We start from the raw sequence: 15640 nt of genomic DNA, 5'->3' as shown, positions 1-15640 counted from the left end.
CATTGTTACCGGTGTAGGTTTAAACTTTCCTTCAAACGCACCATATACTGCAATTTTAATTCCATCACCATGTACAGCTGATTGCATACTGTCAGGCGTTATTCTCTCGCGTAAACGTATAATGCGCAAATCGCTTCTTTCCGGCACGGTGTAGCGAATGCAGCTTGTTTTACGCTAAATTAAGTACCATCCAGCCAGTTTCAAACATTGTCCTTTGTTTTCTCGCCATTCCTTCCCCAACAATCAACCCAAAAATCTCTTATCGTACGCTAGATTTACGCCCTGTAGCAGCTCACAGTATAATGGTGCCGCCTGTAGCTCAGCCCACCCCGTCCGCCTCACCGTGGCGTGCGGGAGAAATGCAAGTAATTGACTTTCATAACCCCTTCATAATGCTGTCGCCGGGAAAAGAACCGTACCCATCATAGCGCCAGCAACGGATGATACAGTTTAAGCACACTTGCTTCTACGCGAGTTTTCGGTACAGCATTTGCCCCCGCTGGCACGGGTAGGTAGGAGGAAACGCGTCGAATGCCCTGTTCCCCCTGAAGGAACGGACAACTTCCTGTTAAAACGAGCAGCACATTACGGGACGAAGTTCTACCCCAGAAGTTGCCTCTTTAGTGTGAGGGTTTCGTGCTGAGGGCAAGTTCGGTCGTCACACTGCCGAGCTTACCGCACAAATCCTTACGCGAGAGCCGTAACGCAAGTGACGGTATGATTAGGAGCGTATACGTACCTTCCCGGTGATCCGTGTCCTGTCCTAGCGGGAGCCTGAGTTCAACTCTTCCATCCACAAAGTATCATCCTGTTGAATATTCATCCTCCTTCTGGACAGTTCTGGTTGATGAGCAATGAAAATTATTCATTTGCCTTGTTTACAGGCGCAAAGGAGTGCTCGATCCCAATGGTTTGAATGCACATGCTTTGCAACCGTTGGTGGCGGTATGGGCCGAAACGTGCTCGAACCGTTGCTCATATCACGATTAGCGGGAGCCGTACAAGAATGTAACACTTTGAAACTCGTGTGTATATGTGAGGCAAAAGTTTGTTCAGACTAAAATGGGAATATTTTGGAATATTTTAAAACTTTAACTTCAGCAAAATAATTCATTCAAAAGGGCCCTGAAGGCTGTACTCACAACGTTTCAATTAATACATTTAGTAAATACATTTCTCTTTTCGTAAATAGATTCATCGTTTCGATCTTCCACTGGTTATTTTTCACATCAACCTTCGACTACCTTGGCCAATTACTGTGACTGATTGAAAAATTCACATCATATATTGATAGTAATGCATTTTATATAAGCTTTGGCCCAAATAATTTTTCAAATGTATATTAAAGAATACGTTCGATTTCAAATGCACCACGAGCTATGCCTCTGTCTGGAGAACGGACACCACTAGTGGCTTTCAGTGACTAATTGATTCCCCCCATAGCAGGATAGTCAGTCCTACGTATGGCGGCGCGGTCTATTTGGGGATTGAACCCATGACGGGCATGTTGTTAAGTCGTACGAGTTGACGACTGTATTAAGAGACCGGCTATTCGGCTTATTTCAATTTTAATGCCTCTAAATTAATTGGGTTATTTTAATAATAAACAAATCATACATACTAAAATTAGAACAAAAACCTATGAAACGAATAATATGAGTTATCAATTGGAACGAATCCACAAAAAATCCCTTTTTTTATTTATTTTTTTTTTTTGTCTCACGAATCCACTGGTCCGGGTCAACTGCCAATTTAAATTACAAAACGCATTCAAAAACGCACACTCTCGATTCATTATTTTTCGCGCAAAATGATTGATGAGAATGTGTTTTTCGTATAAAAAGCCATTAAAACAATTCAAACATTTAAATCATTTTTTAAACTTACATCAAATTATTAATTAAAACAATTTTTCCAATATTTTTCAGCGCCAATAAACGCACTGCTTGCCTTCGCTCGTGCTGGCAGCACTGCTGTCACCCGAGCTTAAACGGAAGTACGAGAGCTGTCACGCGCCGTCACCAATTGTCAGAGAAAACAACTTTACCTCTCTCTTTTCCGGCCTTTATGGTGTTTGTCTGAACACATTTTTGTTGAGGTGCGAAGAATTTTATCAAATTTTACCGTAAAATCAACGCTGTTGTGTACTTTCGGTGGCTTAAACTGTGTTCGCTACATTGCTCTGTCGAAATGGATGCTGTGCGCGTTGCTTCGTGGTTGGGAAAATGTGTAAAATTTGATATATGTAAACCGTGGCGCGACCTTTCCTATTGCCAGCGGCGCGTACCTTGCCGAATTCGTGGCGAATGCGCTCAAATGATCTACGGTTCAGTGTGTTCAAGCTTTCCCGACATAAATTACTGTTCTCTTAAATGTAATATAGCTTTGGAGAAGAAAGTTTAGATTGTAAATTGTAGTTTCTGTAATGTTTTGCACGGGATTTTGCACGACTCTTGGCCCCAACAACGTAGCAATCGTGTGTGCATCCATTTTGACATACGCGATCCGATGCCAGCCAGCAGTGAATGTATCGCCTATGTTCGGTATCTCTTTTAACCACATATCTGTTTCACCTCCATTGCAGGCACACGGCAGACAACAAATAACCCGTCAAGATGGTGAAGGGTAATCATATGATTTCGAATGGCCACTTCCATAAGTACTGGCAGCGGCACATTCGCACCTGGTTCAACCAGCCGGCCCGCAAGTACCGCAGGAGGCAGAACCGCATCAAGAAGGCGAAGGCCGTCTTCCCCCGTCCGGCCAAGGGTCCGATCCGCCCGATCGTGCACTGCCCGTCGCAACGCTACAACACCAAGATCCGTGCGGGTCGTGGATTCACTCTCGCCGAGCTGAAGGTAAGGAGAAGGAGCGGAGTGTGGTGCATGCCGTAGCAGCCCTAGGTTACTTTTTGTTGTGTCTTTCAAGCCGATTCTGGCTGTATTTGGCGCAAGCTAACCGTCGGGGCAAGATCGACCATAACTCGGGGGAGTGCTTGATCGGATGGTATGTGCCGGATAAAGTGGGCATACTATTTAGGCAAAAGGACTCACAGTGAAAACACGCAAACCAATATGAAGCCAAACTTGAAGAAAAATAATACCAACCAAGCTAGCTGCCCTAGGTTACTTACGATTGTGTCTTTCAAGCCGATTCTGGCTGTATTTGGCGCAAGCTAACCGTCGGGGCAAGAGCGACCATAACTCGGGGGAGTGCTTGATCGGATGGTATGTGCCGGGTAATGGGCATACTATTTAGGCAAAAGGACTCACAGTGCAAATGTAAATCAATCGTGAAACCAAACACATATGCCTCTATTGCCGCCTAGTAGAAATCTTCTTCCCATTCAATGGAAGGGATTTCGGCGGACAACGGAGGCTAGAGTACCACAAGCGACAAAACACAGATCGCTTTCAATCGCTGCTGTGAAGCACCACCGGGCCCATGTTACCCGGCATGTAAAAGTTCATCCATTGATTCTCACTTCAACTTTACCCCTTCCTTCTTGCTTGCAGGGTGCCGGTCTGACGAAGAAGTTCGCTCAAACGATCGGCATTGCGGTCGATCCGCGCCGTCAGAACAAATCGGTCGAGAGCCGCCAGGAGAACGTGCAGCGCCTGAAGGAGTACCGCAGCAAGCTGATCCTGTTCCCGATCCACCGCAACAAGAAGCCGCGCAAGGGCGAGGCCACCGCGGACGAGTGCAAGCTGGCCAAGCAGATGAAGCGCACGGTCATGCCGATCCACAACACGCGCCCGAAGGTGACGCTGGAACCGATCACGGAAGCGCAGAAGAAGTTCAACGCGTTCCAGGCCCTGCGCCAGGCGCGTCTGAACGCGCGCTTCTTCGGCGCTCGCGCAAAGAAGGCGAAGGATGCGGCGGAGAACGAAAACAACCAGCCGGGCGCAGGAAAGGGCAAGAAGTAAAAAAAACACTGGATGTGAGATGAGATGGGTGGAGCGTGCATCTGTTTTCCTTCCTCTAGCCTAGCCATTTCGTTTCTGCTCCCGCTCCGTCAACCGTCAACATCATCATCTTGCTGTACTGTGCCGCCTGTGCACGCGTTTGGATCGCGTGCACAGTTGCGCTGTGCTGTACAACGGGTGCGACACAGTTGTAACAACACACACTTCGGAGCGGAAAGGAGTGAAATCAAATAATAAAAAAAACTATTCCCCTTACTCGCTGATGAGTTAATTTATTGCCGAGAAGGAGCAAACACATGGTGCGATGTCGTGTACTTATTGAAGAATGGATAATGATGACAGTCGTGTTAAATATCACAACCATGACCAATGTGTGCCGTTTTACACAGGCAACAAAGAACTACATTACTCTCAATTTAGGAAATAGATAGTAACTCACTTGTAGTGTGACTTAATGGATGTAATAATCCAGCTTCGTGGCATTTCCAGTCCAAAAAAGGCCGATGCTTAGTATTTTCTAATTTCTTTCTCATTCACCTAGCAGCAAACGTACACTGGTCCATGTTTCTATGACAGAAAATGCTTTACCGTTCACTTTATTGACTGGATAATTCGTGAAATAACGAAAACACACATGCATTACGTTCTTCCGGGAGCCTTCCAATGTGTATGTGTACCACTTCACCCTTACACTGTACAATCTGCATTCGTAATGCCTACTGCGTTAAAAATGAAGAAAAAAAAGAAAATTACAAACACTTTTGAACCTGCTACCGTCGCTGCGGTAACAGCGAAGGAAGCAATGGTAAAAAAAAACTTAAGATAAAAAGACGGAACATCTCTTCTGGGGGTTGTTTCCATTCCCTGCCGACACCCACCTTCCCACCTCAACGTGTACGTATTATTATTGCATAGTGTTTGAAAAGAGGCAGCGTGCGCATACGTTGCTAAAGAAATATATGTAACCGAGCAGTGGTAAAGCAAATTGCGGGTTCCCTGATTTGTTTTTTTCCTTCATGCTGCTTCGTTGACTGTTTGAATCGGCTAAGCGTTAGCAAAGGACTGGTACACTCCGAACAGAACGCTACGATTATTCCACTGCCAAATGAGAACGCATTGTTTGGTGGACACCCCAGTTGGGAAAGAAATGGAGGCTGACAAAAGACGGAGCTTTACGGTGATGCATGCTGAGTACAAAGGGATACACATCATTCCAAACGCCACAGCTACTAACTCCACTACCACCACCACCACCACTACCGCAGCCCTAGTACTATTCCCCCAATAATCCGGTAAGCGCTCGGGTGAAAAAAACAAAACGCTTCGAATGCTTTGGTTGCTCCATCGTACCAATCCGGGGTCCATTTTCGCAAATCATACAGCATACGGGAAAGTAAAGAAAAGAGAGAAAAGGTTCAACCTTTTTCACGCCTTCCCATTCCCCCAACCACGCCGACCCTTTTCGGTCCCTTACAGCAGTATCAAACCGACGTCCTCCGGCTGCATGCTCGGGCAGCGCCAGTTGTACAGATAGTACTGCAGATTGCCGTCGCCGATGCCGAACTTGAGCGGCACCAGGAACTGCTTGTTGTCCATCAGGTCGAGCGCGTTAAACACGTCGAAGCCGAGGTTTTTGGCCGATATGAGCGCATCGTTCATGAGATCGAGCCAGGGCGTGCGGGTCGACACGTTGTAGAAGCTGTACGCGGCCTTCACGTACTTGTGCACCGCGTGATGCATCACGGTCGATGGCAGCGTGTAGTAGCTGACCATGTCCGTGATCGTGCCCGGTTTGGCCGGATCCTCCACCACGAAGCAGTCGATGATGCCGTTCTGGGGCAGGAACCAGTGGCGCATCTCCGCCTCGTCGAACACGGGGGTAAGGTTGAAGCGCTGCAGGTACGATTGGAGCAGCTTGTGTACCGCTTTTAGGTCCGTTTCCAACAGCTTCCGGAAGCCGGGCGTTTTCGGCTGATCCGGCAGTTTGTACAGCTTGATCGTTCGTTGCATCGTCATGTTGCGGGACAGGTAGGAGAATTTTACCTAAAACCAAACAAAAATGGGACATTTGGGTCATTTTCCTACTATACCGCATAGTGCATCTATACTGTACCTCGATCAGCTTCTTCGGATTCAACGAACGGTGCCAGTAGCGGCAGGAGGAGACGGGCTTCGGCAGCACCACGCCCGCCGTATAGACGGCCTGGAAGATGCCGGTCAGATTGACGCGCCGCGTTATCTCCCGGATCAGCACCGGCGCTAACCGCTTCGAGCGCAGCTTCTTGTGCACGCACAGGAAGTTGATCTCCACCATGCGCTGCTCCTTCCGGTGCACATTCAGCGTGCCGGGGATGGCCGATATGAACCCAACGAGCCGGCCCGACTTGACCACCCGCACGCCGCAGTGCCACTCCCGCTTCCAGCCGGGCGGCTGCAGGGCCCACTGCAGAAACTCGGGCTGATAGTCGAACCGGAACATGGCGTCATCGTCCTCGACGTAGTTCTCGTTCAGCAGCGTGTACAGCTCCTTCAGCTGCAGCGGATCGTTCAGGTTCATCGTGTCCCAGGTGAAGCCGTCTGGCAGCGCGTACGGTTCCGCCCGGATCTCGCTGATCGGTTTGTCCTCCTCGATCGGTTCGTTCGCCAGAATCTTCTCGTCCATGCGCGGCACCGGCTGCGTCGACCAGAACTTGTACGATTTGTGCAGCGCCTCTTCCGACGTTTTGGCCGGCTTCAGGGACCGCGTGCTCACCTTTAGACGCTCCAGCACCTCCCGCACGTTCATCAGCATATCGACCGCGTCCGGGTTCGAGGTGAACGGGCCGCCCCCGTCACCTCCGTCACCATCGCCGCCTTCGGCAACCATTTCCGCATGCCCCGCCGCCTCCCCATTGACCTGTGGTGATGGTTCCGCTGCACCCGCTCCAGACGAGGGAGCCACCGGACTCGGTTCAGCCGCGTTCGCTTTGTTCTTATTCTTTTTCTTGCTCTTCGACTTCCCACTGCCTGATGGTGCCTGGTGTTCTTCCGTGCCGCCACCCGCCGACACCTCACCATTCGTCACAGGCACTGGTTTCTCTTCCTTGGCCGGTCCTTTTTGGTGTTTCTTTTTGCCGGTTTTGCTAACCTCACCACTACCAGTGGCAGGGGTAGCAGCTGGTGCCGTTTCGCTGGCCAGCGCTTTACCAGTTTCATCACTCATCGCTGGTTTGGGGTCACCGCTGTTTTTCGTAGCAGTAAAGATTCGTTGCCTTACGTTGCAGCAGCACGTTCTGCACTGCTCGAGCTCTAGCAATCACGCTAATGAAAACTTCCTGCACCGTACCGTTTGTCTAGCTTCTGCTGCCACTGGCCTGCTGTCTATACTTTCCCTGCAAGCCTTTGCTATCACGCGATCGATATCCGTACGGAACGGCTTCGAACAACCACCACCTCCTGTCTGCGCTCCTCCTACTCCCTCCGGGATGACGATGATGATGATGACACAAGCCCTTCTGTTCGCGGTACGCACACATGCAACCCCGGACACTTTGCAATACAACCCGCTGACCCTCAAGGTAACAGCCGTTTTCCACTTGAGGTTGGCAGTGCGACGGTCGTGATTTGCTTCGAGGGCGCTGGGTGAAACTGAGGAAAATCGTTTCTGCTTCCGACCACACTTGACCGTACTCGAGCGATTACGACGGACGGCACACGACCGGGGAGCGCTTGTGCAAAAAATAGGCAGTCAAGTGTGTGCGTGACACAGGGCGAGCAGTGTTCGATTTTTTCCAACAAAAACACACGCGCATTGTCAGGACCATTTGACACTCGGTCGTTCAAGAAAAAAGCTGTAAATAAATTAAATTAAAGGAAGTGAAAGGATTAATTTCACTTTCCATTATATTCCTTATATTTTGCTTAATTACATGAGGTTGTTTTTATTATTATTATACCATAAATACATTACACACGTTGTCATCCACGCGACAATTTAAATACAGATGGAAATATACAATCATCCTCACCTGACAAACGAAACTGTCAACAAATCGGCATCGGGCGGAAAATTGTAAAAAAAACCGAATGGAAACAAACACCACCCAAGGCGCGCGTCTCGTATTCACATTAGAAAAGTATTGATCAAGTTGTATAAATATGAAATCGAGAAGCCGCTCCCGCAGCCGCAGTAAGCGTGATAAGAAAAGAAGCAACCGAAAATCTAGCTCCCGTTCCAGCTCGACTTCCAGCAGCGACAGTAGCGCAACCCGTACTAGCGACAGCCGGAGCAGCAGTGCCAGCAGCGACGCAAGGGACAGGCCTACCAAAAGCCACAATGATCGCAGAAGAAGCGAGGAAAAATCGTCCAGCAGAAGGCGATCACGATCGCCGAAGCGGGCAGAAGAGGTACCCAAAGTGCGCCGGGATGAATCCTCGCTAAGAGAGCGCCATACCGACCGGAGGCGACAATCGAAAAGTCCCGACCAGAGGCAGCGCAAACGGAACGATTCGCGGTCGCCGCGAAGGCAACGCGAGGAAGACTATTATCGCAAACGCCGTTCACAGAGCCCTGTCCGTGAGGGTAGGAGGGCTCCATCGCGAGATAGCAGAAGAGAGGAGAAGAGTCGCCACGAGGAGGATTCACGGCGGCCATCAAGGGAAGAAAATCGGCGTCACCGGTCCCGTACACCCCGGGACAGAAGGGATCGTTCCGGGGAACGGGCGAGGCGTCCGGATGATCGAAGGAATGAAAACGACGATCGTGCTGGCAATGCACGACATCGTTCGCGTAGTCCTCGTGCGCGGCGAGCTTACTCCCGGACCGATCGCAGAGAACGCCCGGACGATGATGGTCAGCGCAGCGAATACGGTGGCAATCGTGGGCCACCGAACCGCTGGATGCACGACATGTACGAGTCGCACGATTCGGACCGCAACGTCGACAGAAGCTTCCGCCGGGCAAACCGTGACCCGGTCGATAACGATTTCATGGAATCGCGCCGGCTGCAGCGCGAGATAATTGGTACCGAGGGAGTGCCGGAGGCGTGGGGTGATTCACCGCCCGAGGGCAACAGCACGGACGAGGAGCTGCAACCTGCCAAGGGGGGCACCACGAAGCACAAGAAATCGAAAGCTAAGGGCAAGAAAAAATCCTCCAAACATCGGTCGAAAAAGGACAAAAAGAAGAAGAAATCGTCCAAAAAGTCCAAAAAGTCGTCCAAGAGCTCAAAGAAGAAGAAGAAACAGAAAGCGAAGAAAGCAAAGGTCGAATCGTCCTCCTCGTCGTCCGAACCTTCTTCCTCCTCCTCGGACTCGTCTTCATCGTCCGGCGAGGAGGGCGAGGAAGTTTGGGTGGAAAAATCGGAAGCTACCGCCCGGGCGGCCGGCAAGGGTACTGGTTCTGGCGCGCAGACGGCCGGCAGCTCGCAGGCCCGCTCCGCCGAGGAGGACGGGGACAATGTGGTCGGGCCGGTAAAGACGAGCGGCAACCTGAGCCAGAAAGACTTCGGACGCGCGCTGCTTCCGGGCGAAGGTGCGGCCATGGCAGCGTACGTCACGGAGGGCAAACGTATCCCGCGCCGTGGTGAAATCGGTCTAACGTCGGACGAAATAGCAAACTTCGAGCAGGTCGGGTACGTGATGAGCGGCAGCCGGCACCGCCGCATGGAGGCCGTCCGTATACGTAAGGAAAATCAGATCTACTCGGCGGACGAAAAGCGAGCGCTGGCCATGTTCAGCAAGGAGGAGCGGCAGAAGCGGGAAAATAAAATCCTCACCCAGTTCAAGGAGATGATCAGCGCCAAGCTGTCGGAGAACAAAAAATGAACTGCCCCGAACTGAGAAGCATTGAAATAAACTCACTTTTTAGCGGTTAATTGTACAAAACAAAGGCTTTCTGTGTTTTTTTTCTTTTCTGTTGCTTGTCCAATTTATTTTGTAAAAAGTTTCCTATCGATGCTATGCACGCGTCAACGGTCTATTTATAGCAGCAAACGTGTGATCACGTGCCGCGTTGGTAGCTTCGCTCGTCCGCTCTTCCGGTGCACCGCCACCGCGTCGCAAACTACATTTATTCACGTGAACACGGAGAGAACGATTCGATTTAGTTGTGTTATTTTTACATATCAAACAACGGGTTTGAGAGTATAGATATTTGCTACTAATTCACAGTACATTAAATAGTATCATACAGCACGGGTGAAGCAGCGATGCTCTACCTGCTCCTTTCCCGTCTAGCGCACCACCTGTAACGCACCCCGTTGCGCAGCCATTGCGCCATCATCCTGCGAGCGCATCCCCTCACTAAAAGCGTTGCGTCGTTTCGCCTTGCTTCGTTCATTTGCCTATTGCCTACTGTAGAAACAAACATTAAATATGCTGTACTCCTTCCGGAGCTGCTGTTAACAGAGGATATTGTGGACATTGCTTTGGGTTAGTACGATTACAGCCGAACCATTATTGCCCCGTTCTATGGCGCAAAAAGGAACGCACGTGTGCTACGGAACGATAGCTGCTCAACAACTAGGACTTGCTCTACAATGCTTCCACCGTTTCTGTGCTCGATTTTCCCAACCGAGATGAAGAAATGAAAAAAAAATCACATTCGTTTTGTTTTGTGGGGAGCTTTTTCTCCCATTTCCTGAATCCCTAAAAAATAGAACCAATATGGGAAACATTTGTATCTAAAGGGCAATTACACTGTTGCCCATCCACCGGAGCTCAAGAAATAAGGGGTAGTCAACGATTCTATCTAATTCGCCTTGATGTAGTTGCTGTCGAAGATTTCCAGCTCGTTCATGATGTAGTTCGCCTTGTTTTTCAGCAGCTTGATCTGTTTCTGGTTGGTTTCGATCACCCCGAGCGAGCTTTCGATCTGCTTCAGCTCCTCATTCATCTCCGTGCTGGCCGTGTCCACCACCCGGCACAATCGTGCGAAAGTGCTGGACAGTTCCCTGAATAAAACATTAAAATAGAGAGCGTTTTTAAAATAAAGCAATGAATGGAGCAATGCATTTCGAGCGCTACTTACTGCTGCACCTGGTGACTGCAGTTGGCCGAGGTCAAATCAACGATCAGCTTCAGCTTGCGCGTTGCATGATCTACGTACTGGTTCTTGAAGTTGCGCTCCTTTGCCGTGTTCGTCCAGGACAATCGTTCGTACAGATACACGCTGCCGTATATTACACCCGCGCCGACTATCACACGCCAGCCGATGGTTTTCAACATCTTTAGGGGGAAAAATAAGCATGTAGTTTATGTTTCGGAACGTTAAATAATATAAAACACTACTAGAGACTTACCAATCCAGCCACCACCAGACCGAGTGTTCCCTGCGATCCTATCGAAGCGATGGCCACCTTTGAAATCACCGACAGTTGTTCGTTCGTGATCAGCTCGTTCTCCGGCATAAGACACATCGGGGAGGTTGGAGAAAGAACCTGTGACATCTAACGATGGGAGGGAGGGAAGAAGAAATTGTCCTTTCATTACCATGTTGTGCTCGAGGTGGCCATTTCCCTACACACTACACTCACATTCATGTTGCTGTTCTGACGATGATGCGTGATCGCTTTCCGATTGCTGGCCCGGATCTTCCCATTGAACCGTGCGATCAGTGCCCGAATGCCCCACGAGAACCGGAACTCCAGGTCCTCCTGGAAGTCGGCGCACAGATTCTGACAGTTGAGCGTGTACAGCATCTCGAACGGTTGCGTGCGCACGACCACCTGATGCTGCTGGGCGCTCATCTTCTCCGACGGTAGCAGCGCCGTCATGCGGCTCGTCATTTCGCGCTGCGCCGTCTCCACGTTCATCGCCAGCGCCGTGCTGAGCCGGGCGCGCAGGTTCGACCCCAGCCCGTTCTCCACGTGCGCATTGATTTCCTTCTTGTACACGTTCAGCACGAGCGGATCCGTGTGGAACGGCAGATTGAACTCGTCCACCAGCACGTTCAGCCGCCAGATTTCTTCGTTCAGCGCCTTCGCCACCTTCTGCTCGACCTCCTCGACCATCGTGTGGATCTTCATCTTCATCTCGCGCGTCACCTGCATCAGCGACGTCTCCGTGCTGGCGATCCGGTCCGTCAGGCGCTTCCTTTGCTCGAGCTTCTGGTTGCGCAGCACGTTCGCCCGCTCGTAGATGCTGTCGAGCATCATGCGCATATCGCTCGCAATGTTTTTGCCGCGCGAGCTGTGCTGCTCGAACTTGGTCCGCACCGCACTCTTGGAAATGCATTCCTCGAACTTACGCTCAAAGTCCTGGAACTCGAAGTAGCGGTTCTGGAAGCCGTCGGCCAGCGCGCCCGCTATCGCTGGGAGGCCTTCCTGCTCCTTCAGCCGTGCCTGCAGCGTTTCGCGTGCCGAAACGAAGAACACACGCTCCTCCGCCTCCTTCGGTGTGGCGACCTTCAGTTCCTTCACCAGGAAATCTATGCACCGCTCCTGGTGTTGAGCTTTCACCTGAAGGAAGACATGAGCGCTTGGTCAGCGTTTGCAATTGCTTTTGGGTATGCTTCTTCTAACACATGTAGTTGTGCAAAAAATATATAACTGTAGGTACGGGGAAACAGAAACTTAACACACGCACAACCGCACACAGGGACAGAAAAGAATGAAAAGCGTGCATGGTTAACGCGTTCGTTTAAGAAGCGATAACAGCCACCGTGCATCGAAACGCATTTCATTACCTTTTCCAGCTCCTTCTTTAAATGTGTGTAGATGGGTTAGAAGAAAAATAAACGCACCGTGGAAGCAATGAGCGATGGAGCACATGAGTCAGATAGTCCCGCGTAACAAACACTTACCGATTCTTGAAACTCGGGCTCGGACGCTGACGCATCCCAGCGGTTGTTCAGCACAAAAATGTTCGGCTTCGATAGACGGGTGGACACTTCGTGAAAGAATGATTTTTCCTACAGAGATAAAACCAGCTTTGAATTCATGTTTTGTACAATTGCCTCACGCGCACCGCAAAAACCCTACCGCCAGCGTCATGGTAGATTCGGCGTTTAGCACCAGCACGAACACGTCCGCATTCAGGCAATGGTTGTCGATCCAGTCGTCCAAGTTCGGCGACACGTCCACGCCGGGCGAGTCGACAAACACGACGTCATCGCGCAGCAGGCTGCACCGTTCGCGCGGCCAGAATATTCGCACCAGCGAGCTTTCGCACAGCTTCTCCTGGCACAGTGCGTTGGCCAGCTGTTTCACGGACTGCAATTTGCACAAATAAGAACCTTATCTTCATGCGCCTTTTTAACCGCCGGACGATGATGGGGATCCATGCACCGGAATACTTACGGTCACGTTGAGCTTTTCATCGCTTCCCTCCTTCACCAGGTACGCTTCGTGGCCATCGATGCCTTCCACCTGGCAGAAGCAGTTGGTCGTGTGGCCGATGCCGCTGGGAAGAATTTTATCGCGCAGCATCGCATTGATCACGGAGCTTTTGCCGTTCGAGGTGCGGCCGAAAAATGCCACCTTCATGTTATCGCGCGCCAGCACCTCCCGGATGCCTCGCACCTTAAGCACATAGCTTTTGAACTGTTCCGCTTCCGCCTTGTCGACGATCTCGGACGCGGCGGGTAGTTCAGCTGGGAGAAGGGAAGCGTAGAAGAGAAAAAATAAATAAAATATGGCAATTCAACTAAACCACATCCCCCACACATACTGTGTTCCTCGCTTTTCGCTCTCACCTTCGATGAAACCGGTCGTTTCGACGACATAATCATTGATCTCGACGAAAATATCGTTGATCTTCTTTTTCGCCCGCACGAAAATCTGTAGCGGCGACACGTCGGTCGCATTGTTGTGCAGCGTGCGGGCGTTCGGATCGATCAGGGCGGCCGTATCGTACATCGAGGCGTTTCCGTTTCCGGTCACCATCGACAGCGTGCGGTTCAGGTAGGTTGCCATGGGGTGGCACAAATCGGTACGCAAATTGGCGGGATTGGCAGTCCGAACGAAACGAAACGAGGGAGAGGGATCACGACACGTGACAATTGTGTACGGCTTTTAACGGGCAACAATTTTGCTAAATAAATACGTCTCCAATACGAATCAATTGCGCTTTAGTTTGCGCTTTGGTGATTTTTTGTCACAATCTCTGATTCCGATGCCGTTGTGCTACACACACACATAGACAAATACAAAAACCGTGTATACTTCTAATTCCCGCCTTCCGGTGGACCGCTTATCCTCTGCGCGAGTGTGTCAAGCGGTTCGATTGTGGCGCTAGGTTGAGGAAAAGGAAAAAGCGAAAACAGGTTCGAAAGAATCAATCCTTCTTTTCCGTGCTTTCCACTTCCACCACACTTCGCAGCACAAGCAGGGAACGTATGAATGAACGGGCAGGGGTTAGTAGACAGATTCGAACCGAACGGAAATGATAGCCTACTGAGCACCGGTGTGTATGTGTTTTGTGGAACTAAAGCCAGGAAAACAGCCGCATTCAAAGCCACTTTTGACGGCACAACACAAAAGGAGCCTTTGGAAGGTATCGCGGTAATGGGTGGGGGTTGTTTGGACGTTCTTCACAGTGTGTGCATTCAACCTTATCTACACGTTCACACGGGAGGAACCACGTCTTGCTCTATCTCACGCTCGCTAACACTCTGGCATTAAGCAACGAACTGAAAATAAAAAGAGAAACCGAAAAAAAAACAGAACATAAGAAAAGGATCCGTACTGGGAAGTTTAAAGCACAGTCGCTGGGCTTGGCGGGATATGGTGCACGGTCGTCGCTCGTGGAACTACTGTTGGCATACACACACACACCAATTGGAAAAAAGAGGAGGGAAATGCAAAACAATCGATAAAGAGCAACGGATAAAGCGGCGAAACGGATGAATGAAAATGCAGCCAGGAAAGATCGGACAAAAAGCACATAACGGTCAAGGTAAGCCAGGAGGCAAGCTAGTACGACGTAGGCATTGGGGGGTGGCCCACGGCAGGCGTAACAAGATGATCTTTTTCGGGAACGATACATCGTAATTGCGCTCTCGCCGAACAATTCTTTCCAAATAACTGTATGGCTCACTGAGTGTGTGTGGGTGGGTCGGATAATTAGCGGAAAGGCGTGAAGAATAACAGAACGCAAGCGGGACGCAAAAGGTAAAAGAAGAGCACGGTTTGTTTTTTTTTTCGTTTGTGGTTCGTTCCACCCGTGGTGCTGGGAGCTGATAAAGCACACGGCCCAATGAATGAAGGTGAGTGGTGCGCCGTTGTGTTTTCCCCGTGCCCCCTCCATCCCTCCTGTACCGTTCCGCTCCGGATACGAACCTGCTTTGATTCGGTCATACTACGACGGAAAGAGCAAGCGGCGCCCCAATTTGCTGCTGCTGCGGATGACGATGATGTTTCCTCACCGATGATGACCGAATGTCCTGGCAAGCTGCGTTTTTCTCTGCGCTAGAGCATGCTAGAAAACGCACACGGCGCACTTTTCGCTACCGTTCGGTGATGATTGTGTGCTGCCACTTGCCCGTCGCACCGAGGTCACACACAACGGGGGGAATGGCCGTTTCTTTACCCACAAAACCACACACACAGCACAATGCACCACGGCAAAGGGGGACGATTCGCTGGGCAAATTGTTTGCTCCGATTGCTGCGTTTGTGAAATCGCGTGATGTAACTCGCTTTTTGAGCTGTCGGGGATAACGACGACGACAAAACGTCGCTGCAGAAGCACGAACACACACCGCACCGTTCTTCCAGTGCGTTCGCTGCTGTCAAT

At 50.5% G+C, this 15640-nt stretch overlaps 4 protein-coding genes across 4 annotated transcripts; 2 read left to right on the top strand and 2 right to left on the bottom strand.

Moving 5' to 3' along the window:
* Window positions 1-1967: 1967 nt before the first annotated feature.
* On the top strand, window positions 1968-4223 carry LOC120893613 (60S ribosomal protein L13). Its single transcript, XM_040295606.1, has 3 exons — window positions 1968-2098; window positions 2585-2858; window positions 3516-4223. The coding sequence occupies exons 2-3, from the start codon at window positions 2616-2618 to the stop codon at window positions 3924-3926; spliced, it is 654 nt and encodes a 217-aa protein (XP_040151540.1). The 5' UTR covers window positions 1968-2098; window positions 2585-2615; the 3' UTR covers window positions 3927-4223.
* A 265-nt stretch (window positions 4224-4488) lies between these two features.
* LOC120893612 (glycylpeptide N-tetradecanoyltransferase) lies at window positions 4489-7688 on the bottom strand. The gene is made up of 2 exons (XM_040295605.1): window positions 6040-7688; window positions 4489-5969 (listed from the first exon to the last, which is right to left on the bottom strand). The coding sequence occupies exons 1-2, from the start codon at window positions 7126-7128 to the stop codon at window positions 5397-5399; spliced, it is 1662 nt and encodes a 553-aa protein (XP_040151539.1). The 5' UTR covers window positions 7129-7688; the 3' UTR covers window positions 4489-5396.
* A 288-nt stretch (window positions 7689-7976) lies between these two features.
* LOC120898776 (NKAP family protein CG6066) lies at window positions 7977-9795 on the top strand. Its single transcript, XM_040305096.1, has one exon. It carries the CDS (start codon window positions 8064-8066, stop codon window positions 9729-9731), a length of 1668 nt encoding a protein of 555 aa, XP_040161030.1. The 5' UTR covers window positions 7977-8063; the 3' UTR covers window positions 9732-9795.
* A 3-nt stretch (window positions 9796-9798) lies between these two features.
* Window positions 9799-15610, bottom strand: LOC120898775 (transmembrane GTPase Marf). The gene is made up of 10 exons (XM_040305095.1): window positions 15185-15610; window positions 14457-14535; window positions 13600-14137; window positions 13205-13497; window positions 12887-13117; window positions 12709-12816; window positions 11441-12364; window positions 11207-11353; window positions 10936-11132; window positions 9799-10858 (listed from the first exon to the last, which is right to left on the bottom strand). The coding sequence occupies exons 3-10, from the start codon at window positions 13817-13819 to the stop codon at window positions 10657-10659; spliced, it is 2322 nt and encodes a 773-aa protein (XP_040161029.1). The 5' UTR covers window positions 13820-14137; window positions 14457-14535; window positions 15185-15610; the 3' UTR covers window positions 9799-10656.
* Between the last annotated feature and the right edge of the window lie 30 nt (window positions 15611-15640).

This window comes from Anopheles arabiensis, chromosome 2 (assembly GCF_016920715.1).
Source record: "Anopheles arabiensis isolate DONGOLA chromosome 2, AaraD3, whole genome shotgun sequence".
In the NCBI taxonomy this organism is placed as follows: Eukaryota; Metazoa; Arthropoda; class Insecta; order Diptera; family Culicidae; genus Anopheles; species Anopheles arabiensis.
This window is presented reverse-complemented; position numbering and strand designations above follow the sequence as displayed.

What these genes read in the sequence shown, in the direction of transcription:
- LOC120893613 (XM_040295606.1), top strand. Translation starts at nt 2,616, where the DNA reads ATGGTGAAGGGTAATCATATGATTTCGAATGGCCACTTCCATAAGTAC. An exon ending in TCACTCTCGCCGAGCTGAAG is followed by an intron (nt 2,859 to 3,515) that starts GTAAGGAGAAGG and finishes TCTTGCTTGCAG; the next exon opens with GGTGCCGGTCTGACGAAGAA.
- LOC120893612 (XM_040295605.1), bottom strand. Translation starts at nt 7,128, where the DNA reads ATGAGTGATGAAACTGGTAAAGCGCTGGCCAGCGAAACGGCACCAGCT. An exon ending in ATCCGAAGAAGCTGATCGAG is followed by an intron (nt 5,970 to 6,039) that starts GTACAGTATAGA and finishes GTTTGGTTTTAG; the next exon opens with GTAAAATTCTCCTACCTGTC.
- LOC120898776 (XM_040305096.1), top strand. Translation starts at nt 8,064, where the DNA reads ATGAAATCGAGAAGCCGCTCCCGCAGCCGCAGTAAGCGTGATAAGAAA.
- LOC120898775 (XM_040305095.1), bottom strand. Translation starts at nt 13,819, where the DNA reads ATGGCAACCTACCTGAACCGCACGCTGTCGATGGTGACCGGAAACGGA. An exon ending in ATGAAAAGCTCAACGTGACC is followed by an intron (nt 13,118 to 13,204) that starts GTAAGTATTCCG and finishes TGCAAATTGCAG; the next exon opens with TCCGTGAAACAGCTGGCCAA. An exon ending in AATCTACCATGACGCTGGCG is followed by an intron (nt 12,817 to 12,886) that starts GTAGGGTTTTTG and finishes TTATCTCTGTAG; the next exon opens with GAAAAATCATTCTTTCACGA.